The 25,121-nt window shown below is 43.4% G+C and overlaps 1 protein-coding gene across 6 annotated transcripts in view; it reads right to left on the reverse strand.

Moving 5' to 3' along the window:
* LOC143926583 (uncharacterized) overlaps positions 1-18,966 on the reverse strand; it is a 203,830-nt gene extending 184,864 nt beyond the window's left edge. For 5 of the 6 annotated variants that reach the window (XM_077450456.1, XM_077450455.1, XM_077450457.1 and 2 more), the window contains exon 1: positions 18,620-18,966. In XM_077450456.1, coding sequence (XP_077306582.1) covers positions 18,620-18,639 — 20 coding nt within the window. In that variant the 5' untranslated portion in view covers positions 18,640-18,966. The remainder of the gene's footprint in view (positions 1-18,619) is intronic. The other variant, XM_077450459.1, reaches the window with a different exon arrangement.
* Between the last annotated feature and the right edge of the window lie 6,155 nt (positions 18,967-25,121).

Consider the following 25,121-nt stretch of genomic DNA (forward strand, 5'->3'; position numbering starts at 1 on the left):
ACACCCCTGTCCCCCCCTGCTAAGGCGCAACGTGGAACGCAAGCGTTGGTCTGGTGTCATATGTAAACAGCAATTGCACCATGCATGTGAGGTATCACCACGAAGGTCAGATCGAGGGTACTAATTTTAGCAGTAGACCTCCTCCGTAAATCTAAAGTGGTCACCTGTAAAGGCATTTAAAGGCTTTTAAAAATGTACGTAGTTTGTCGCCGCTGCACGTTTCTGCGCAATTTTAAAGCATGTCATGTTTGGTATCCATGTACTCGGCCTAAGATCATATTTTTTATTTCATCAAACTTTTGGGCAATATAGTGATTTTTAGTGCATTAAAATAAAAAAAGTGTGTTTTTTCCCCAAAAAATGCGTTTGAAAAATCGCTGCACAAATACTGTGTGAAAAAAAAAAATTAAAAACACCAACCATTTTAATCGGTAGGGCTTTTGCTTTAAAAAAAACACTTCATGTTTGGGGGTTCAAAGTAATTTTCTTGCAAAAAAAAATATTTTTTCATGTAAACAAAGTGTCAGAAAGGGCTTTTTCTTCAAGTGGTTAGAAGAGTGGGTGATGTGTGACATAAGCTTCTAAATGTTGTGCATAAAATGCCAGGACAGTTCAAAACCTCCCCAAATGACCCCATTTTAGAAAGTAGACACCCCAAGCTATTTGCTGAGAGGCATGGCGAGTCCATGGAATATTTTATATTTTGACAAAAGTTGTGGAAAAAATACATTATTATTTTATTTTTTATTTTTTTTGCACAAAGTTGTCATTAAATGATATATTGCTCAAACATGCCATGGTTATATGTAAAATTACACCCCAAAATACATTCTGTTGCTTCTCCTGAGTACGGGGATACCACAAGTGTGAGACCTTTTGGGAGCCTAACCGCGTACGGTACCCCAAAATCCAAGCACCACCTTCAGGATTTCTAAGGGTGTAAATTTTTGATTTCATTCCTTACTGCCTATCACAGTTTCGGAGGCCATGGAATGCCCAGATAGCACAAAATCCCCCCAAGTGACCCCATTTTGGAAAGGAGACACCCCAAGCTATTTGCCGAGAGGTATGGTTAGTATTTTGCAGACCTTCATTTTTGTCACAAAGTTTTGAAAATTGAAAAAAAGAAAAAAAATATACATTATTTTTTTTTCTTCATTTTCAAAAACAAATGAGAGCTGCAAAATACTCACCATGCCTCTCGGCAAATAGCTTGGGGTGTCTACTTTCCAAAATGGGGTCATTTTGGGGGGTTTTGTGCTATTTTGGCATTTTATGGCCTTCAAAACTGTGATAGGTAGTGAGGTGTGAAATCAAAAATTTACACCCTTAGAAATCCTGAAGGCGGTTCTTGGTTTTCGGGGCCCCGTACGCGACTAGGCTCCCAAAAAGTCCCACACATGTGGTATCCCCGTACTCAGGAGAAGCAGCAGAATTTATTTTGGGGTGTCATTTCACATATGCCCATGGCATGTGTGAGCAATATATCATTTAGTTGCAACTTTGTGAAAAAATAAATAAAAAAACAAGAGTTTGTAATTTTCCCGCAACTTGCGGCAAAATATAAAATATTCCATGGACTCAACATGCCTCTCAGCAAATAGCTTGGGGTGTCTACTTTCTAAAATGGGGTCATTTGTGGGGGTTTTGTGCCATCTTGGCATTTTATGGCCTTCAAAACTGTAATAGGTAGTGAGGCGTGAAATCAAAAATTTACGCCCTTAGAAAGCCTGAAGGCGGTTCTTGGCTTTCGGGGCCCCGTACGCAGCTAGGCTCCCAAAAAATCCCACACATGTGGTATCCCCGTACTCAGGAGAAGCAGCAGAATTTATTTTGGGGTGTCATTTCACATATGCCCATGGCATGCGTGAGCAATATATCATTTAGTGACAACTTTGTGAAAAAAAAAAAAAGTTTGTAATTTCCCTGCAACTTGTGGCAAAATATTAAATATTCCATGGACTCAACATGCCTCTCAGCAAATAGCTTGGGGTGTCTACTTTCTAAAATGGGGTCATTTGGGGGGGGTTTTGTGCCATCTTGGCATTTTATGGCCTTCAAAACTGTAATAGGTAGTGAGGCGTGAAATGAAAAATTTACGCCCTTAGAAAGCCTGAAGGCGGTGCTTGGTTTTCGGGGCCCCGTACGCGGCTAGGCTCCCAAAAAATCCCACACATGTGGTATCCCCGTACTCAGGAGAAGCAGCAGAATTTATTTTGGGGTGTAATTTCACATATGCCCATAGCATGTGTGAGCAATATATCATTTAGTGACAACTTTGTGAAAAATTTATAAAGTTTGTAATTTTCCCGCAACTTGTGGCAAAATATAAAATATTCCATGGACTCAACATGCCTCTCAGCAAATAGCTTGGGGTGTCTACTTTCTAAAATGGGGTCATTTGTGGGTGTTTTGTGCCATCTTGGCATTTTATGGCCTTCAAAACTGTGATAGGTAGTGAGGAGTGAAATTACAAATGTATGCCCTTAGAAATCCTGAAGGCGGTGCTTGGTTTTCAGGGCCCCGTACGTGGCTAGGCTTCCAAAAAGTCGACCACATGTGGTATCCCCGTACTCAGGAGAAGCAGCAGAATGTATTTTGGGGTACAATTCCACATATAACCATGGCATGTGTGAGCAATATATCATTTAGTGACAACTTTGTGTAAAAAAAAAATAAAAACATTTTTTTTTGTCATTATGTCATTATTCAATCGCTTGCGGCAAAAAAATAAAATATTCAATGGGCTCAACATGCCTCTTACCAATTTCCTTAGGGTGTCTACTTTCCAAAATGGGGTCATTTGGGGGGGTTTTGTACTGCCCTGCCATTTTAGCACCTCAAGAAATGAGATAGGCAGTCATAAACTAAAAGCTGCGTAGCGCTTCCAGAAAATGTACCTTAGTTTGTAGATGTGACAACTTTGGCGCAAACCAATAAATATACAATTATTGACTTTTTTTTTACCAAAGACATGTGGCTGAATACATTTTGGCCTAAATGTATGACTAAAATTGAGTTTATTGGATTTTTCTAATAACAAAAAGTAGAAAATATCATTTTTTTTCAAAATTTGCGGTCTTTTTACGTTTATATCGCAAAAAATAAAAATCGCAGAGTCAGTCAAATACCTTTAAAAGAAAGCTCTATTTGTGGGAAGAAAAGGACGCAAATTTCGTTTGGGTACAACATTGCATGACCGCGCAATTACCAGTTAAAGCAGCGCAGTGCCAAATTGTAAAAAGACCTCTGGTCATTTACCAGCAAAATGGTCCGGTCTGAAAGTGGTTAAGACAGAGCAATGAACAGTTTCCAACCACAATCAGAATATCTTGCAGGGAGTTGCCCGTGGTTTGGCCACAAAGGGTGACAGTTCTTTTCACTTGGGTCACTTGGCAAAAGGCTATCCTCAGGTAGTACTAGTGACTCCGGGGCCTCAGAAGGCAAGGGACCAGAGTGTCTTCTACTTTTTTTCACATGAGCCTGCGGTGGACTCCTATACCTCCTAAATTTTTGAGATTGGAATGAGGGACACCTACTGGCATATGTATGTAGGCCTGGGACACGCCCCATGCCACACCCCCTTAAAGGAGCATTAACCAAAAAAAAGGTTAATTAAATCCACAAGGACTTTTTTTTTACCACTACTATTCCTTTATATTGGCTTTTTAAATATACGAATGCAGCAATTTAGAAATTAGATGAAATGTTTAGCACTGGGAAACACTTTTTGAAAGATAAAAAGTGAATTTTATGTACAACTATATAGATCAGACCAAAATGAGGGACAAATGAGTGACAGAGGGACATTTCTCCAAATCAGGGACAGTCCCTCGAAATCAGGGACAGTTGGGAGCTATGGAATCCTCAGACAAGTCTGTAAAATCTGTGATAATGGATGGGGTGGACGAGCCCTCTGGGTTGTCGTCAGTGAAGTCATCAGGTTCTAAGTCTTGGAAGGCTGGAGACTCGAGTATGATGGGTGGTAGGGACCAGTCAGTTGGAGCTTCATGCACCGTAGGAAGGACAAACGCATCAGCAGGCCTTCTGGAGCAATCACTCCCTAACACACAAGGTCTCTGCATGTTCCAATGCAGTCTCTTTTTCACAGGATCGGGCCCCCGAGACCAGGTCATAGACCGAGGTTGGTGAGAAAGGCTGCCCAACCACCTGGTACAGGGTGTGCTCCCACATGGGCTCCAGCTTGCTCCATCTTGTGTTTGGTGTTTTTGACCAACCCTCGGTCCAGATGTTTCACGTGTTCCTCGAATATCTTTTGAGACAATGATAATATCATTGAGGTAAACAAGCACAGTCTCAAAATTGAAATCCCCAAGACATCTCTCTATTAGGTGCTGGAAGGTGTTGGTGGTGGCCGAAGATGGTTGCCCAAGATGGTCACCAGAGTTACATGGTGGCAGCATCCAATCGGACCCAGAAAACCATAGATGAACCATGTTGCTCCTGACTTCCCCTCCAACTGCAGTGTCACCACCTGCACTGGACAAAGTAGACTGTACCTGCCTACAAGCTCAATGGGTGAGTTTGACAGGCGGTACTGCCTGTCAAACTGCACTCCGTGTTACAAATGCTACTGCCACGAAGCAATGCATTGTATGTATGGCATGTGTACAGCCCTGTCTGGCTATATTTTGCCAATTCAAAAGGGGAGCGGTAAAACTGTAGTTCAGCCGCCCATTTTTATCACCCCCATCCAGCCATCTGAAAGTGACCTTACACTTGTTACTTGTTACTTGTTACACTTCACTATATCACTTCAGCAACCAGTAGATCACAGCCAGGGGACTGGTGGATCTCAGTCTGGGCTTGCTGATCCACCATCCCAGAGCATCAGATGCAATGCAGAGGGACTACTTGTAAAGTTGGAGCTGTAGTAGGGAGGAAGAGTCACATAAGCAGATGCCTCCTCTGTACTGCTGGCGATATGTTCCCTAATCATACCTGACTTAAACCCATGATTGTCGTACAATGCATGTTATTGCATTGCATGTTATTGCAGCAAGGTAGTTCAGTAATTCGAGGTATGAGGAGGTGACAACGGGTGACACTGTGCCCTGTGATCTTTGACTTCTCCCATGTTGTTCAGGTAGATCTTTACCTCTTTAAAGCGGGGTTCCACCCTAAAGTGGAACCTCCGCTGATCGGATCCCCCCCCCCCTCCGGTGTCACAATTGGCACCTTTCAGGGGGGGAGGGGGGTGGAGATACCTGTCAAAGACAGGTATTTACACCCACTTCCGAGCATAGACTCCAGTGGGAGTCTACGCCATTTCCTGTCCTGCCGCGCTGTCTGCTGGGACACACACGGGTCCCAGTGACAGCGCGGAGAATTCCTATTGCGCTGCGCGACTCGCGCATGCGCAGTAGGGAACCGGGAAGTGAAGCCGATTCGCTTCACTTCCTGATTCCCTCACCTAGAATGGTGGCGACAGCAGCCGACAGCTGAGCGATCGATCGGCCTCGGCTGCCGGCATCGCTGGAACCCAGGACAGGTGAGTGTCCATTTATTAAAAGTCAGCAGCTGCTGGCTTTTAATATTTTTTTTTTGGTGGAATCCCTCTTTAAGTTTGCTTACCCCTGCTTTAGTAAGTACAATGTATTTATTTTAACTAACTTTAGATATTTTGAGGATCTTACGCTATACCAATGCACACTCCGTTTCACTTACAAGTTTTTGGTACTGTCATATGGTGATTGGTCATGTTATGTTATTTAACCACTTCAGTACAGGGCACTTTCACCCCCTTCCTGCCCAGGCCAATTTTCAGCTGTCAGTGCTGTCGTGATTTGAATGACAATTGTGCGGTCATGCAATGCTCTACCCATATGACATTTTTATCCTTTTTTTCCCCACAAATAGAACTTTATTTTGGTGGTATTTAATCTCTGCTGGGTTTTTTATTTTTTGCTAAACTAATAGAAAAAAGACCAAAAATGTAAAAAAAAATGTTTTCTTTGTTTCTTAGAACATTTTATAAGTTAGTAAGTTTTCACTGACGGGCACTGATGATGAGGCACTAATATGCAGCACTGATGTGCACCAATAGGCGGCACTGATAGGTGGCACTGGTGGGCAGTGGCATTGATAGGTGGCACCGACAGGCAGCACTGATGAGGAGGCACTGATTGGCATTCCTGGGGGGCACAAGTTGGCACTATAGGTGGGCATCCTTGATGTGTCTGCACTTATAATCAATGCGCTGATTATCAGCACAGACCCCGCCTGTCAGGAGAGCCGCAGATCGGCTCTCCTCTACTTGCGCCTTGTCAACGCAAATAGAAGAAAAGCTCATAACCTGCACTTGCTGGTTACTATGTGATCAGCTGTGATTGGACACAGCGGATCACATAGTAAAGAGCCTACGTCATAGGCTCTTTACCGAGATTGGAGATGCGGTGTGACATTTTATATGTTATTTATAATAAAAGACTGCTCTGACCATTTAACGTGATTCAAAAGGTTGAAAAAACAAACAAAAAAATTTTTTTATACTTACCTGCTCTGTGCAATAGTTTTACACAGAGCAACCCCCGATCCTCTTTTTTTTTTGGGTCCCCCATCTGCAGTCCTGCCCCCCCCCCCACTGAGTGCCCCCCATAACAAGCCTCTTGCTATGGGGGCACTCAAACAGGCTAAGTTCCGAACTGCGCTCCTGTGAATGGACATGGTCCATTCACACACAGAGTGCTGCTTGGCCCCACCCACTGCTCTCTCCTCATTGGCTCACTGGCTGTGACAGGCAGCAGTAGAAAACAGTGGCTCCTGCCACTGTGTGAGCCAATGAGGAGAGAGAGACCCGGGAGAGCTCTCATGCACATCGCTGGATCAAGATGGGGCTCAGGTAAGTATAAGTTGGGGCTGAGGAGGTTGGGGGGGAGCTGCACCCAGAAGGTTCTAAGATTCTGTGCATTAAGGTAAAAAACCTTCGGCCTTTAGAACCACTTTAATTTCACTTTAGAGTATTGTGTCATCTTTGGAGGGCTGTGAGAAGATGGAGTTGGGATGGTGGTCAAATGTGAATTAAAAGGAAGGTGACCTCTGATCTACCTTGGTCATGACCTACCAGTGACTTGTTTGCTAACTTAAAGTGGAGGTCCACCCTAAAGTGGACCTTCCGCTCATCGGAACCCTCCCCCCTCCGGTGCCACAATCGGCACCTTTCAGGGGGGAGGGGGGTGCAGTTACCTGGATAATCCAGGTAACTGCACCCACTTCCGGGATAGCTCTCTGCGGAAAGGGGCGTAACTTACGCCCCTTTCCGCAAGTGCCCGCCCCTTCCCGCAAGTGCCCCGCTGCCTGCTGGGAAACACACAGATCCCAGAGGCAGCGGGGACCGTCCTTATTGCTCAGCGCGATTCGCGCATGCGCAGTAGGGAACCGGGAAATTAAGCCGAAAGGCTCCATTTCCTGATTCCCATACCCAAGATGGCGGCGGCAGGACCCGACACGATCTAGAGATCGGCTTCGGGTGCCGACATCGCGGGCGCGTTGGACAGGTAAGTGTCACTATTTTAAAAGTCAGCAGCTGCAGTATTTGTAGCTGCTGGCTTTAAAAAAAAAAAAAAAAACGCGGAGTCCCGGTGGACTCCCACTTTAAGGCTTTACATTTACTTTAGGTTTACTCACCTCAAAGAATGTAAACATCAGTGTATTTGAGATTGTGTTTACCTTTGACCAGCACCATTGTATCATCTTTTGTTGTCCCTATCCAAACTTGGATCCTCATCAAACCATAATCCTCTTACATGGGTGTGGGCTGACTCTATATATAAAATGATAATGATTGCAATATGTGCCTCTTCCACATAGAACAAAGTATCACCAGGGATGCAAATCCTCAATGGGGACTTGAAGAACTACCAAGATTGCCATCTAGTGCGCTCCCCAAAGACAAAGGTTCTTTTCTCATTATGATTATAATCTTCTGCAAACAAGATCTGAATCTAAATGTTATCTATGTACTTTAAAAACAAAATCCGAAAATAGAACACAAAAGAAATGAAGATTTGTGGCTCCACATTATTCATTTTTCCCACTTACCTGTCTTGGCCTATATATCATATACTAATAGCTATATAAAGGGTTCACCAAGCACAGGGCTGTTTTTAAGGCAGGGCAAAAGCGGCAGCTGTCCTGGGCCCTGTCATTGTTGTGGGGCCCAAAGCAGCTGCCTCAAACTTGCCAACTATCCTGGTTTAAATTCCCTCGTCTCTTGAGGTTTTAGTCCTGTGCTGTGTCCCAATATCTCAGTGTGAAGTGCTACTACTAATGCTGCCCAGCTCTGCCCTATTGTTGTGTAAAGATGACTCACCTGCAGACCCTGTGTTTACATGTACATTACCGGCATTCATATGTAAATAGGGGTGGCCGATGGCATTGAGATGTATATCATGCCCCCCGAGGTCATGCCCCCCGAGGTCACAGTAATCTCTAGCAACCAATCAACAAGCAGAAATCATGTGCCGTAACCTCTAGCAACTAATCAGTGAGCAGTAATGTGTGCTGTAACCTTTAGCAACCAGTCAGTGAGCGATAATGATACAATGTAACCTCTGGCAACCAATCGCAATAGCTGCCTGATCTTATTCAGTAAACTGATTTTGAGTCTAGCTGCTATTTATTGTATGTCTCAGAGAAGGTGGAGAGCAAAACTGCATGGGGGGGGGGGCAAGAAAAGTTTTGCCCAGGGTCCAATCAATATTAAAGGCGGCCCTGACCAAGCACTACATTGGTCTTCAGCTGATGGAACTTGGTGTGTTTGTTTTCTAAGGTCCCTTTTGCACAGGCCAGCCTTTCAGGCAGAGCCTTTCATTCTCCTCTATAGGTAGACGGATCTAAACGGATGTGTGCCTGTTTACATCCGGCTACCTCCAATCTGATCTGGCAAAAACAAATGGAAGGGAGATGTGTTCCCCTCCACCTGGCTGGATCGGATGGCAGTCGGGTGTTTGCATCTGACTGGCCATTAGAGGTCAGTGGGCCGTGTCTATGTCTGGGCATGGACCTGTTATCTACCTGCTTAGTGGGGGATCAGCAGACAGATCCCCTACTGAACAAGTGGCCTTGCAGCCGGGTTCCGCCCCATGTGAAAGAGGCCTACAACTGAACTTTGGACAGATATAAAGGACACAAATTAAAGCAGCTCTGTATTTACAAATACATCCAAAAAATGTTGTTTAATTTTTAATGCAAGCAGTGTAAGTATCTGATTTGGCCAGGTGTCATCCTCTTGCAGTTCCTATATATCAAAGCGCAGAGGGACTGAGGCAAAAGCAGCACAAGCAGTCAATCAATTTTGCTGCAGTGCAAGGGGCATGCTGATAGGAGGAGAGAGGATGGTGACAGAGATGAGCTTGTGAGTGTGCTGCTTTTCCTTTCGCTGTGCAGTCACAGGCTTCGAGAGGGACAAGACCTGTAAGTGTCAGTGAACTGTAGTAGGGAAAAATGAGGTCTACTGCTATGTCAGACGGGGTAGTGCTGTGTAGTAGAACTGTGTAAGTTTAAGGACTAGATAGAGACAAGTAAACATTTTTTTTTTACTTTCTGCTATAAAACATACCCAATACAAAAAAATTGAGAAAACAAACATTCCGGGATCAAACATTCCATCATGTACACTGCGACTGCTAAATCGGAAATGGGAGTTTCCAATCTAAAGAACTATTACAAGGCCCCTCTCCTAAACCAGACTCAACATTGGCGGTCGCTCACCTCTCGTCCTCTCTGGACACAAACAGAAGAAACTGCCCTCAGCCATCCCACCAAATCCTTACTAGCTGCTATATGGATGCAACATCGACCGGACCTGTCCTTCTTAAGCGCAGTAAATGCAACTAGAAAAATCTGGAGTTCAATCCACCAACAAGCTAACGGTCTCACAAGAAAAGCTGTGTCTTTTCCTCTATCAGAGCTACAACTACTGTGCTCTGATATGTCATTGGCCTCTTGGTAAACAGCTGGTGCCAACACAGTTGGGAACATCCTACAAGAAGGAGAACTCTGCCCCTTCCAAGCCCTCCATAAGAAATAAAGACATATAACATCCCCAATAAGGACTTCTACAAGTACCTAATGCCGCGTACACACGATCAGAATTCCGGCCAGAAAAAGACCGATGAGAGCTTTTCATCGGAAAATGCGACCGTGTGTACGCTCCATCGGAATTTAGCTGTCCGAATTTCCGCCAGCCAAAAATTGATAGCATATTCTCAATTTTCCCGACGGAAAAACTTTCTATCGGTAATTCCGATCGTGTGTATGCAATTCCGACACGCCAGAAATCACACATGCTCAGATTCAACTACGAGACAGAAGCTATTGGCTACTGGCTATTGAACTTCCTTTTTCTAGTCACATCGTATGTGTTGTACGTCACCGCGTTCTAAATGATCGGAATTTGATGTGACCGTGTGGAGGCAAGACAGCTTGAGCCGAATTCCGTCGGGAAAACCATCAGAGCTTTTTCCGACGAGAATTCCAATCGTGTGTATGCGGCATAAGAGTGCGGCATGCCCTAGCCGCTATCAACTGGTCAGACCTCCCCCTTGCTCTTGACATCATTCAAATCTACGATCACTTCTAAAGGTATCCTCTATTTTCTACAAAAAAACGTAATTCCGCACAGAACACCGAGAAAAAACGTCAATGGGAAAAATCTCGAAACTTCTCGGCAGATCCACCTTCCTGGCACCGCGCAACAAGCTTCACCCGCAAAGCCTCTAGATGCGCACGGGAGCCGACACTCGCGGCGATCTGTGCGCCGCTGTCGTCCGCGCAACGAAGGCTGGCTTCGGGTAAATATCTCCTAAACCATATAGGTTTAGGAGATATTTCTTGGACCTACAGGTAAGACTTAATCTAGGCTTACCTGTAGGTCAAAGTGGTTTGTAAGGGTAATCGGCCACAGAACCCATGTAATTAATATGTGTTCATGTTTAAAGGGTGGTGGTGACCCTACTTATATCCCACCATTATCACTCACGTTCTAATTGCGGCTAGGCTCTCACTCATAAAGATCTGGAAGAATTCCCCCCCTCTCTCCGCAACTGGTTCACCTACTCATCAACCAACATCTCCAGATGGAACTTATGTTCGCTAAAGCCAACCAGACCCTTGCCTAAACTCCAGAAAGACAAGAACCCCCTGGTTCAACTACTCCAACCTGGACACCTCCGCATTACTCTGATAGCTACGCTTTTGTTACACTAAGCTTGTCAATATTTTCCTCACTGAATATCACCCCTCTACCTCTTTGTCGATATATACAGCCAATTACTACCACCTCTTTACCACCCCCCCCCCCCCCCCCGCCCCACCTGGAACAGAACCCTGGACTACAACATTTACATATACATAACATGATGATCTCGTGTTGACGAGTCTGTATTCGTCATTGTTACCTTGATAGTTCTTTCTTATATTACATTACCAATGCCTTACAATGCACTTGTAAGGAACATGTGTAAAACTTGTAAAAAAGTAAAAAAAAAAAATTTAAATGTAATTTCTTCATAAATTTAGGCCAACATGTATTCTGCTGCATATTTTTGATAAAAAAAAATCCCAATAAGCATATATATTGATTGTTTGGCACAAAAATTATATATATATATATATATATATATATATATATATATATATATATATATATATATATATATATATATATATATATATATATATATATATGCTATAGGGCAGTCGTGAACTGGTTAATTAGCTATCACACAAGACACTGTTGCAAAGTCAATAAATATTTACAAGATACTTGAGACCCAAGTAACTGGTGTGAGTAGATCTGTTCATATAACGACCTTATCTAACGCACAAAAAATAAGTAAAGCGCAGGCTGAGGGTGCAGTGCCTGTCCAAAATGAAACATTTTAGAAAAGTTCTCTTATGCCCCGTACACACGAGCGGACTTTTCGACATCCAAACTCCGACGGACTGAGTCCGGCGGACTATCCGATCGTGTGTGGGCTGCAACGGACTTTAGCGAAGCTAAAGTCTGACGGACTTTAGAAATGAAGCATGCTTTAAATTTTCCCGACGGAACTCCGCCGGACCCGGTCCCCTTTGAAAAATCCGCTCGTGTGTGTGCTACTCCGACGGACTAAAACCGACGCTAGGGCAGCTATTGGCTACTGTCTAGGAACTTCCTACGTCGAATCCAGTCGTACGTCATCACGTTCGACTCCGTCGGAGTTTGGTGTGATGGTGTGTGGTCAAGTCCGTTCGGTCGAAAAGTCCGCCAGAACTCCGTCGGAACTCCGGCGGAACTCCGGCGGAACTCCTTTGGAGGTCTGTCAGACTTAATCCCTCTCGTGTGTACGGGGCATTATTGGGACTCTGCCATAGAGCAGAACACTTGTTATGTTATGAGGCTCCGATGGATGCAATGCGCTCATTTCAGAGCAGCGACTCTTGCACCGCATTGTCTTCATCTCTTGTCAGCAGCCATATGCTTTCCACTATCACCCAGGTCATTAGCCTTGCTTATCTCTCAAATGTCACTAAAGAAAAGGTCCTAATTCAGCAAGAGATTTAAAAATGGGATACAGCTAAAGGTGTAGCTACCCCGGTTGAAAGACCACTCCAACCAAAAGCGTCATTTCAGTTCTAGGGGGAGTGTGGTGGGAACAGTCTACATCTAGATAAGTCAGTGGTGCACCAGATGAGCAGAGGCAAGGAGGAAGGGAAAAAAAAGGGGATTAAAATCCACGAGAGCGATCCTTTTAGGTGTAGTATTGAGTTGAACGTATGGGAAAAGTAAGTCAAAATATGTAGTAGGCATATACTCACATTCCTAAGGTTGCTGGATACCCGTCCTAGGGTCAGGCGACCTGTTTTAGCACATGTGGAGACTATGACTGTCTCCACGCAGAGGGTTGGCAGTCGCACTCAATGCTTATTAAGGTTTTTATGGGAAATTCTTGCACCACACTAGGTTGCGATCAGATCGGGCGAGCAAAAGTACATAGAATAAGGCCCCAAAATGGAACCAGTGTGTGGTCAGCAGAGACGCCCATTCAATAAAAAGCTGCTTCCAAGTGGATTCTTTGGGAAGGTTGGTATTTGTTGATCATGAAAACATGTTAAAACACCATTGACGCGTTTCACGGCTCTTTAGTGGCTGCTTCGTCAGAAAAAGGTGTATAGTACACTGGATGAAATTCATAAAATATGACAAAAACATTTTCAACGTGGATCCAAAGGGCGGAGGATACTGTATATATCCTCCACCCTTTGGATCCTCATTGAAAATGTTTATGTCATATTTTTATGTATTTCATACACATTTTCCTGATGAAGTAGCCACGAAATGTGTTGATGGTGTTTTAACTTGTTTTTCGTGATCAATAAATACCAACCTTCCCGAAGAATCCACTTGGCAGTACCTTTTCATTGAATGGGCGCCTCTGCCGACCACACACTGGTTCCATTCTGGGGTCTTATTCTATCTACCACAATCTCCATCTGTCTTTCTATTTCTTTTGGGGACCCCAGTGAAGAGATTTTGGTGCCCTTGACCTTTGGGTGTTTCCACTAAATCCGTTCTCCATAATATGATAATATAATCATTATAAAAAAAATAAAAAAAACAGGGAGGGTAGGAGTCCTTCATATGATGGCCAGGACAGTCATGTACACCTCGAGTGTAGAGTTCTCTCTGGAAGAATATCAATTTTAGGGTGGGTCACGGGTTAGGGCTCATTCACAACACAACGCATCCCTTAATGCATGGGTGTTGCATTGCCTTCTTTGCCGGCGTGCATTTTGTATGTTTTTTGCCTTGCAATGCGTTGTGTTTATGCGTGCGTGCGTGCATTTGAACGTGTTCGGTTGCACTGCACTGAGAAAAGTAGTGCGTGCCGTACTTTGTGTCAGCTCTGGGCAAATGAAATGCAGCACACTGGTGTGCACTTCATTCATAGGGAACCATTATTTTTTGGTTGGCATGTGTTGGGATTGTGCTTACAAACGCACCCCAGTGCATCTGGTGTCAATATACCCTTAACCACTAACAATATCCCACAATTGAAATTTAAAGTAAAACTTATGCCATTGCCAACCCCTCTCCCCACACACCAAATTTTGGTACTGCTGAAAACTTTGTGAACACTCGGAATTTATATTTGCTTAAAAACTGCAGCTTGGACAAACACTATCCAAGGTCAGGTAGACAACTTGACACCTGGTGTAGAACTACAAGACTCAGCATGTCTGATGCACGATGTGATTCAGGTCAAAGTTTTAACGTTGCCAGATGCAAGCTGAAGCTTTAGGGTCAGATTCCCTTTTCTGCAATGCGATGGTGTGTTGGGTTGGGGTGACATTAAGTTTGATTGGCACCCCAACGCATTAAGGCTCGGTTCAAACCTATACGTTTGTAGCACCCTGATGGTTAGGCAAGGTTGCTAGTAAATTTACCGTCCAAGTATAGTTGCCTTGGCCAATAGATTCCACCCTAATTCTGGAATTGATGCACTTCTCTCTTCTGTCACTAGGTGGCTGGTTATCTGGTGACATTAGATAAAATAAGGGGACTGTAAAGACAGATTGGGAATGAATGGGGTATCTTAGCCGATAGGCAGGGATCTTCTTGGGTCCCTTGGCCTGCTGGGAGAGCCTATTTATTTGGGTGAGGTCAGGTGATCGGGGTTCTGTGCCACCTGGATGGCTGTCTGGGTGGACGTGTGTTATATTGCCCCGGGCTGCCAGGCCAGAGCCTGAGGCCTATCCAGCTGCCAGGCTGTCTGAGGGGCCTATGCAGAAGCAAGAGAGCAGCGTAGGGTTGGGGCCGCAGCTTGCAGTCCAATTAGAAGTGCTGATTCTGCTGGCCGGAGAACCTGTCGTGGTCAGAGGTAGAGGGGAAGTTGTCACCACTAAGGGACCAACCATCTTATTTTCAGGGACCACCACGAGAACTGAAGCAAGTACCGGAGCAGTATTCTCACCAACCGGGGATCGTGAAGAATTGGGAAACTTCAGCAGGTGTCAGGCAGCGAGGAGACATAATATCACCTCCTCACTGCCTCATTTAACCCTGTAATACTACTGTGCTTCACTCACGTGCATTGCATGCAATTGCAGCAAGGTTCCATTGAATTCAATGAGCAAGATTGACAGGTGGTGCCACCTGTCAAGCTCTGCACTCCGTGTAAAAAATGCAGCGACTGCAAATTAAAGCATCGGGGGGCGGCGGCATGTGAATTCACCAAAGCTCCACGTTTGACGAGGTCTTGTGGAATCTAATTGCCATTAGACAGTTTAAAAAGAAAATTGACAAAAAATAAATAAAAAATAGTTAGGAGGCGGCAGTAGCACCTCCGGAACGCCTGTCAGTCTCTGCTATACCGTCCTGAAATTTAAAAGGACCGCACTCCTATCACATCTGATGAGGCACAGGTGACTTTTAACAGTCTAATTTCTGATTTTTTGGAAATATATCAGTACAAACCAATCAACCAATCAGGTTGTATGCTGCAAGGCAAAATGCAGTAAGCCCTGGTTCACACTGGTGTGGCTTTGAAATTGCGCTACTTCAGCATGATTCCTAAGCCGCAGATCAGTCGCTGATTTCATTGTGGCTTGTGACTTCATTTAACAGAAGTCTATGCAAGTTGCAATGAAATCGGCAAAAAGTAGTGCAGGAACCTTTTTTTATAATCACTGAGACATAGGTTGCGGCGATATTAACCTTTCCATTGCAGACAATGGGCTCTGACTTGTCATGCGATTTGGAACTGTCAAATCGCATGTCAAGCCGTACCAGTGTGAACGGGGGCTTAGGCAAGGTAAATAGCCACCAACCAAAGATTTAGACTGGGTTCACACTGAGGAACTGAGTGGATCATAGCAGGGGTCCGGTGGGTCCCCGTTCACCATTTCAGGTCCCATTTCAGCCCAAATTTTTGGCTGAATTCGCACCTTAAATGGACCAGAAAACACACCGGACTCTTGTGCAATTCGCATCGGGGCCGCTCCGGAGATGTGTGAACTGGCTCCATAGAGAGCCGATCACAATCTTCTGACATGTGAATTGGATGCGGAGAACCCACATCCAATTCACAATAGTGTGAACTCAGCCTTAAAGTATCAGAAACAAACGTCCCCTCCAGGTGGACAGGAACAGTCGGGTATCAGAGATATACAGTATAGGAAAACCAGGGACTGAATCAACCAGACTCTGATAACTAGAATATAATGTTTGGGAGGAGTGACCCTTCTAATAGAAGAAAAGTGTTTGCATAATGATAATGGGCAGATTTCTGTAACATCCAGAATAAGGCTGGGTTCACACTATTGCGAATCGAATGTGTATTTTTCTCCACATCCAATTCGCATGTTAGGAGTTCATAATTGGCTCTCTATGGAGCCGATTCTCACATCTCCAGAGTGGCTCCGCTGCAAATTGCACAGGGGTCCATTTCTTCTCCATTTCAGGTCCGATATCAGCCAAAAATGGCTGAAATCGGACCTGAAACGGTGACGGGGATGCACCGGACCCCTGCTGTGAGCCTCTCCGTGCGGCAGTGTGAACCCAGCCTTACACACACGCATAGAACAGTGGTCATCAACCCTGTCCTCAGGGCCCACTAACCGGCCTGTTGATGGGCCCTAAGGACAGGGATGATGACCACTGATGTAGAATACACTGAAAAATCCAGCAGGGATGGTGGGAACCCCTCATAATGGTCACAGACAGTGAACTCCATTCAGGTAGATCACCAGTAGGGTCCCTAGGATGGGATAAAAGAGACAGGCAAGGTCTTCAACTCAACAAATTCTACCAAAAAAGTAAAATGTATTTTTTTTTGGGTGGAGTAACACTTTAAAAAAAACAACAAAAAAAAACAAGCTTTAATATCTTTATCTTTAATATCTTCCTAATCAGAGGGGAGGGGGAGTTGAACACTTTGTAATGACAGTGAATTCATCCCAGGAAGAGTTTGAGTCATATGTAAAAGTTACTAACTATGTATAATATATATATATATATATATATATATATATATATATATATATATATATATATATATATATATATATATATACTATATATATATATATACTGCTTTATGTATTATAAGTTATGTGTATATACTGCTACATGTTACATTCTTCAGATTTACCAAAATCATGTAGTGCAGGGGCCGGCCTGATTGTATACACATTGAAACTCCTAAGATTTGGCCTCATATTATATGTTTTGGTAAATCTGAAGGAAAAAATCAACAGAAAATCTGATAGTGTGTATGGGGCTTAAGATATACTATGTGTTACTACCTATAGGTGTATAAATATGTATTTTAAGATGCTACAACTATAAGCATACAACCATGTAATATATATACTACTATGTGTTACTATCTATATGTATATATACTGTTATATGTGTTTTAAGATAGTATATGAATATACTACCATCTCTTACTTCCTATATGTACTATACAATATATGTACTGTATATACTACTGTGTGCTACTATCTATATAAATATATACTGTAATATACAATATATGTATATACTACTATGTTTTATTATAAACTATACTGTGTGTATATACTGCTATGTATTAATCTATATGTGCATATACTGTTATATTTACTCTAAGCTGTGTGTGTATGTATGTGTATGTATATATATGTATGTATGTATGTATGTATGTATGTATGTGTGTATATATATATATATATATATATATATATATATATATATATATATATATATATATATATATATATATATATATTACTGTTGTATGTTAATCTAAGTTATATGTATATACCGATATATGTTATCATCTATTCTATATTCATATACTGGTCTGTGTTTTACTAGCTATATATATATATATATATATATATATATATATATATATATATACTGCTATATATATTAAAGGCTTCACACCAGTGTTTGCAGTTGCAGTGTGTTCCAGTTCCAGAAAAAAAGTTGAACGTGCTGCATTTTTTCTGCACTGGACTGTACTGGAATGCTGTAAAACGCATCAAAAACGCACGGGAACGCACCAAAAACGCACTGGAACACACATATCCTTTTTTAAGGTTAAGAAAAAAGAGGGGGAAAAAAATGCACTGGACCAACAGCGTCAAAAAACGCACACAAAAAAATCAGAAACGCGCATGCAGAAAAGCATCTGGCAGACCGGCACACATCCGGACTGCGTTTCTATGGTTTGAACTGACCCTAATAGTTCTATATAACTCTGTTTGCACCTCAGTAAAAGGAATATAATTGTCAGGAAATGTAAAGCTGCCCTTACTATCATTTACAAATTACAGCCAACATTTTGCAATGTCACCACAAATCTACAGCCGCCAATATAACTGCATTGATTGATACTCCTTGACAACCTTGGCGTTGCATTTTTTTTTTTTATCTTTTAAACCCACTGACCGAATTTCGGACCCGCGGATGTAAAGTCCGCTGCCTCCAACAAGTAGGGTACACTGGAGTGGCGAGGGACAGGCAGCGAGGGGGTTAAAAACGAGGCGTCGTGCATTGATGAGATGGCAGAGAGCGGGCTTTTGGCGGACGCAGAATTTCCTACAATACTTGGTAGCCACTTACCCGATGTATGGGTGACTCATGCTGGCGGCTGGCCTCTGGTCTTACGCTGAAGCATGCAAAGAGAAAAGGCACCAGAAAGCTGCAGTGTGCAAAAAAGAACACAACAAAATAATAAAATGTGAGAAGAGCAGCTTTGTCCCCGGTGTGATCCCACTCCCAGGATCCCCCAGTATGCCAGTCCTGTCTCCCCGTCCTGTCCCTGGACTGAGGGCACACTGGTTGCCAGGGTGAGACAGATAATGATGCTTTAGCACAAGGTAGGCAGGAAATTGTGGAGCCAATGGCGGTGAAATCCAGCCTCTCACTTCAATCAGCAGTCACTCCCCCCCCAGCACAGAGGCTGCTACTGCGTGTGTCACTGATATATGTATGCTGTTCCCTAGGAGCTGTTTAGTCACTCACAACAATGCAATGCTAACAGGCTGCACTCCGGCTGCCTCTGCTATTACCTGCAGGGCTGGAGGACTCGGGGGTCAGGAGACGGGGGTCAGAGCTGGATGGACTGGGGATACTCATATCAGCAACTTGATCTGCTTCTGAAGCTTTTAAGTAAATCAAAAGATCGTGATTGACAGGTCTGCCAGTCACCGCTGACTAGTCATAATATATGTGGGGAAAAGTACGGGGATGCCTGACCTTCACACCTACACTTTATGGCCTATAGAGTGTAAAAACCCAACTTTCATGTCTATATTATACAGCCAAAAGTGTGTGAGGACCTGACCCTTAACCCTACACTATACGGCCAAAAAGTATGTAAAGACCTGACCCTTAACCCTACACCATACGGCCAAAAAGTATGCGAATACCTGACCACCACACCTACACTATACGGCCAAAAAGTATGTAAAGATCTGACCACCACACCTACACCATACGGCCAAAAAGTATGCGAAGACCTGACCATCACACCTACACTATATGGCCAAAAAGCATGCGAAGACCTGACCATCACACCTACACTATACGGCCAAAAAGTATGTAAAGACCTGACCACCACACCTACACTATACGGCCAAAAAGTATGCGAAGACCTGACCATCACACCTACACCATACGGCCAAAAAGTATGTAAAGACCTGACCCTTAACCCTACACCATACGGCCAAAAAGTATGTAAAGACCTGACCATCACACCTACACTATAAGGCCAAAAAGTATGTAAAGACCTGACCACCACACCTACACTATATGGCCAAAAAGCATGCGAAGACCTGACCATCACACCTACACTATACGGCCAAAAAGTATGTAAAGACCTGACCATCACACCTACACTATACGGCCAAAAAGTATGTAAAGATCTGACCACCACACCTACACTATATGGCCAAAAAGCATGCGAAGACCTGACCATCACACCTACACTATACGGCCAAAAAGTACGTAAATACCTGCCCATCACACCTACACTATACGGCCAAAAAGTATGTAAAGACCTGACAATGACACCTACACTATATGGCCAAAATTATGTAAAGATCTGCCCATCACACCTATCCCTACCTATCACACGGTGTGATTGTCAGGTCTTCGCATACTTTTTGGCCGTATAGTGTAGGTGTGATGGGCAGATCTTTACATAATTTTGGCCGTATAGTGTAGGTGTGATACACTATACGGCTGAAAAGTATGTAAAGACCTGACCATCACACCTACACTATACGGCCAAAAGTATACGAAGACCTGACACTATATGGCCAAAAAGTATGTAAAGACCTGACAATCACACTTACACTATACGGCAAAAGTATGTACAGTGTCTTGAAAAAGTATTCACACCCCTTAAAATTTTCCACATTTTGTCACGTTAAAACCAAAAATGTAAATGTATTTTATCGGGATTTTATGTGATAGACCAACACAAAGTGGCACATAATTATGAAGTAGAAGGAAAATGATAAATGGTTTTCCAAATGTTTTACAAATAAATATGTGAAAAGTGTGGCGTGCATTTGTATTCAGCCCCCTATATTCTGATACCCCTCACTAATATCTAGTGGAACCGATTGCCTTCAGAAGTCACCTAATTATTAAATAGAGTCCACCTGTGTGTAATTTAATCTCAGTATAAATACAGCTGTTCTGTGAAGCCCTCAGAGGTTTATTAGAGAGCCTTAGTGAACAACCAGCATCATGAAGACCAAGGAACACATCAGACAGGTCAGGGATAAAGTTGTTAAGATGTTTAAAGCAGGGTTAGGTTATAAAAAATATCTCAAGCTTTGAACATCTCACAGAGCACTGTTCAATCATCATCTGAAAAAGGAAAGAGTATGGCACAACTGCAAAGCTACCAAGACATGGCCGTCCACCTAAACTGACAGGCCGGGCAAGGAGAGCATTCATCAGAGGAGCAGCCAAGAGGCCCATGGTAACTCTGGAGGAGCTGCAGAGATCCACAGCTGGGAGAATCTGTCCACAGGACATGTATAAAGCCTCGTACACACGCTTTGATTTTTGGATGACAGAACGTCTGATTTTTGTGGCATGCTAGTCTCGTGTCGAAAGTGAAGAGGTTACTAAGAATACGGGAATTTTAGTTTGACAGATTACAACGTCAGAAGTGACGTAATGTGTAACCTGACCTTCATGTTTAAAAATCTGAGCGCCACAAACTAAAGAACACTATCTAATTCATTTTTAACCACTTGCCTACTGGGCACTCTTACCCCCTTCCTGCCTAGGCCAATATTCAGCTTTTAGTGCTGTTGAACTTTGAATGACAATTGCAACACTGCATCCATATGAAATGTTTATCATTTTGTTTCACACAAATAGAGCTTTCTTTTGGTGGTATTTAATCACCACTGGGTTTTTTATTTTTTTGCTAAATAAACAAACACCAAAAATTTGGACAAAAAAAAATGTCACTTTTTTTAAACATTTTGCAAATGGGTACATTTTCTCCATTGCTGATGAGGCGGCACTGGTGGGCACTGATTGACAGCATTGGTGGGCACTCTTGGGACTGCACTGATAATCAGTGCCCTGATCATCGATGTACTTGTCCCTTTTACACAAGGTAGTTATCAGCTCTCTTCTCCTCTCCTTATGCTGTCAGCGTGAGGAAAGGAGTGCCAATGACCACCTTCTGTTTACATCCATGATCAGCTGATATTGGACACAGCTGATCACATGGTAAAGAGCCCCTGATTGACTCTTTACATCAACCTGTGATCAGTAGTGTCTGTATTACCTGTTTACCTCAATCTGTGATCAGCGGTGCCCGGTGGGCGCAATCACAGGAGCCGTCATATGACGCCCTCCCAGAACTAGCCGGCCGTGCTAGCCGTCATTTGGCTAAAGCGCAATTGGCGAAAGGTTAATGTTCAAGACTGCATGCTTTATTTTGCTGAGAAATCACTGAAAAAAAAAAACTAGGACTTCTGGCAGTGGCCATATTGAGTAAGGGCAGATGATTCATATAGCATTTACTTCCTGGAATCCATCTGCTCTTAGCTGAGGCATGCAGGCAGGAGGGTGTGCTTAACTGAAGACTCCTGGGATGTATGACAATTTGCCTAGGCCTGAAAATCAAGTTACTGTTAGCTGTAGCTGGCCATGGATATATTCCCATCAAGCGGGTTATACAGGACTATGTTGGTACTGATACACAAATGACCATTTTTTTTTTTTTATATAAAAAATATATATTTTATTAAATATAAAAAAGACATGTACAAAGAACAAATTAATACAATTCAACCACAGACAACTGCTAACGGGATCACCCCAGTGGAGACTGTTGATGTGGTTATAGACAATCTGGTCCTCTACCAGTTTTGGGGATTGAAACAGCTTCTTCAGGAGGGACTATCTATAAGTCAGAAAATACATACAATAAAATATACAATAATTACATCAAAAGGAATATAATTATACAGCAAACATTGTAATAAAAAGATCCACATCTAATTAAGGATAGATATGATAATGGTAAATAGACAAGCCAATTGTAATCTAATTAATAGGGCCCAGTTGCTGCACAAGATAGTGGGGACAATTAAGGCAATGGGGGGTGAACCGTGTAAGGGGGGGGGGAGGGAAAGGAAGAGTGAAAGAGACAAAGGGGAGAGGAAGGTGAAAGGGAGAAGAAGAAAGGGGAGAGGGGGGAAGGAAGTGGGGGTAGAGGAAAGGGAGGGGTGAGAAAGAAGAAAAACAAGAAAGGAAAATAAGGGGGGAAGAGATGGAGGGAGGGGGAGAAAAGGGGAAAGGGGGGGCAAAGGGGAAGGGAGGGGAGGGTTGGGGGGGATAAGAGTGATTGGAATATACAGACGGATTGCATAGGTATAAAAATTCACCAATAAGTGTTGTAAAATTAACAACACATTACCAGGGGTGGTAGTAGGTCAAGGTGAAAGGAGTAGACACTAGGGACAGGACACAGCCAACCGTAGTGGAGGAGATGTAACCTGTAGCAAGAAAGTGTCTATGGCTATCCAGCCAAGGGACACTGTAAAGTAATATGACCAAAAAAAACATGGTAATCAAACTGTCAGATAAGACAGTGTAGTCTGAGACAGCAGCAGGTTGCAAAAAAAGAGGGGGGGGGGGGGGCTAAATCTTACCTCAAACTCCACACCGACCAGTATACCACCCCTGGGCTGTACCGCACACCAAACGGGTCTGGAAGCCCCGTTAAGTATGCTCCCCAACCCGTGCACATTAGGACACGCCGACAGCGGCCGGCGTCTGATGTCACTGGGTCAGTTTCCCCACACTGCGCAGGTACGCAATCCTGCGTTGCTACGCAAGTGTGCCGTGATCAGTCTAAGGGCCGACCGCCTAGACAAGGTCATGCTAAAAATAGCGCCGCTTTACTGCTGACGCCCGGGGCAGCTCAGTGTGAAAGGGGTCTTGGTGAGTTTGTGGCTGGCAAATTGATGCTATCTGGGTTTGGCGCTGACCCTAGCGCTATCTAGCGTCACTTGTGAAACGAATACAGTGATCACAAAAAAATCTGTACACTGTACTAATGACAATGACAGGGCAGTGAAAGGGTTAACTAGGGGGCAATCAGGGGGATAAACTTCATTAGGAAATATGTGGCGGCCAAACTGGTGCTATCTAGGATAGACGCTAACTTCTGCTAATGCTATCTAGCATTGCCAGTGACACTAATACAGTGATCAGCAAAAAATCTGTTCACTGTACCTGACATTGTGACAGGGATGTGAAATGGTTAACTGGGGGGGGGCGCGATCAGGGGGTTAAATTTGCCCAACTATGTGATCTGGTGTCAGTGTACTGCTTTTATTCGCAGTCTAATGCTATCTCTTCTCATGCTTGAACCAAAGAGGGCTCCAGGAACTAAGATTGCATCGCTTCCTGTGCCTATGTTTTGTAAACAGAGGCACATGCTGTCTGCTGATTCGTCAGAACCGATCAGCAGGTCCAGGCCAAAAATCATTGGCATGGACCCGTAAATTGATTGGTTCTGAAGTAAATCACGGCACCGCCAGGCCAGCAGATACTCGCTCCCCAGGCTTGGCATTGTGCAGGGAGCACGTATCGCGTGTATATGACGCCCTGTAGCAGTAAATGTGTTATAGGGTGGGCGGCAACTGGTTAACCGCTTAAGCCCCGCACCATTTGGCTGGTCAAAGACCAGAGGACTTTTTACAATTTGGCACTGCGCTGCTTTAACTGGTAATTGTGCTATCATGCAATGTTGTACCCAAACAAAATTTTCTTCCCTTTTTCCCCACAAATAGAGCTTTCTTTTATAGGTATTTTATTGCCTCTGCGATTTTTACTTTTTTGCGATATAAACAGAAAAATACCAAAAATGTTGAAAAAAAAGATATTTTCTACTTTTTGTTATAAGAAAAATCCAATAAACTAAATTTCAGTCATACATTTAAGTCAATAAGCGTATATTTATTGGTTTGCGCAAAAGTTATAGTGTCTACAAACTAGGGTACATTTTCTGGAATTTACGCAGCTTTTAGTTTATGACTTATTTCTTGAGGTGCTAAAATGGCAGGGCAGTACAACCCCCCCCCCCCCAATGACCCCATTTTGGAAAGTAGACACCCTAAGCAAATTGCTGAGGCATGTTGAGCCCATTGAATATTTTTTTTTTTGTCCCAAGTGATTGAATAATAATAAAGTTGTCACTAAATGATATATTGCTCACACATGCCATGGTTATATGTGGAATTGCACCCCAAAATACATTTTGCTGCTTCTCCTGAGTACGGGGATACCACGTGTGAGACTTTTTGGGAGCTTAGCCGCGTACGGGGCACCGAAAAGCAAGCACCGCCTTCAGGATTTCTAAGGGCATACATTTTTGATTTTACTCCTCACTACCTATCACAGTAGGTATCACCTGCCCCTCATATTTTTCTTTACGTTATACTGCTTGTTGATATACTGTGGCTGCAGTAGCATGCTGAGGGGTTGTTACCTAAGGGACCGCCCCTTTGGCTTAACTAGAAAGTTCTAGTTTTAGTATCACATGTTAACATGTAATACCTAGTCCTCGCCTGAAGGT

This window comes from Lithobates pipiens, unplaced genomic scaffold, assembly GCF_037356315.1.
Source record: "Lithobates pipiens isolate NorthernLeopardFrog02 unplaced genomic scaffold, aLitPip1_a1.2 Scaffold_23, whole genome shotgun sequence".
NCBI lineage: Eukaryota > Metazoa > Chordata > Amphibia > Anura > Ranidae > Lithobates > Lithobates pipiens.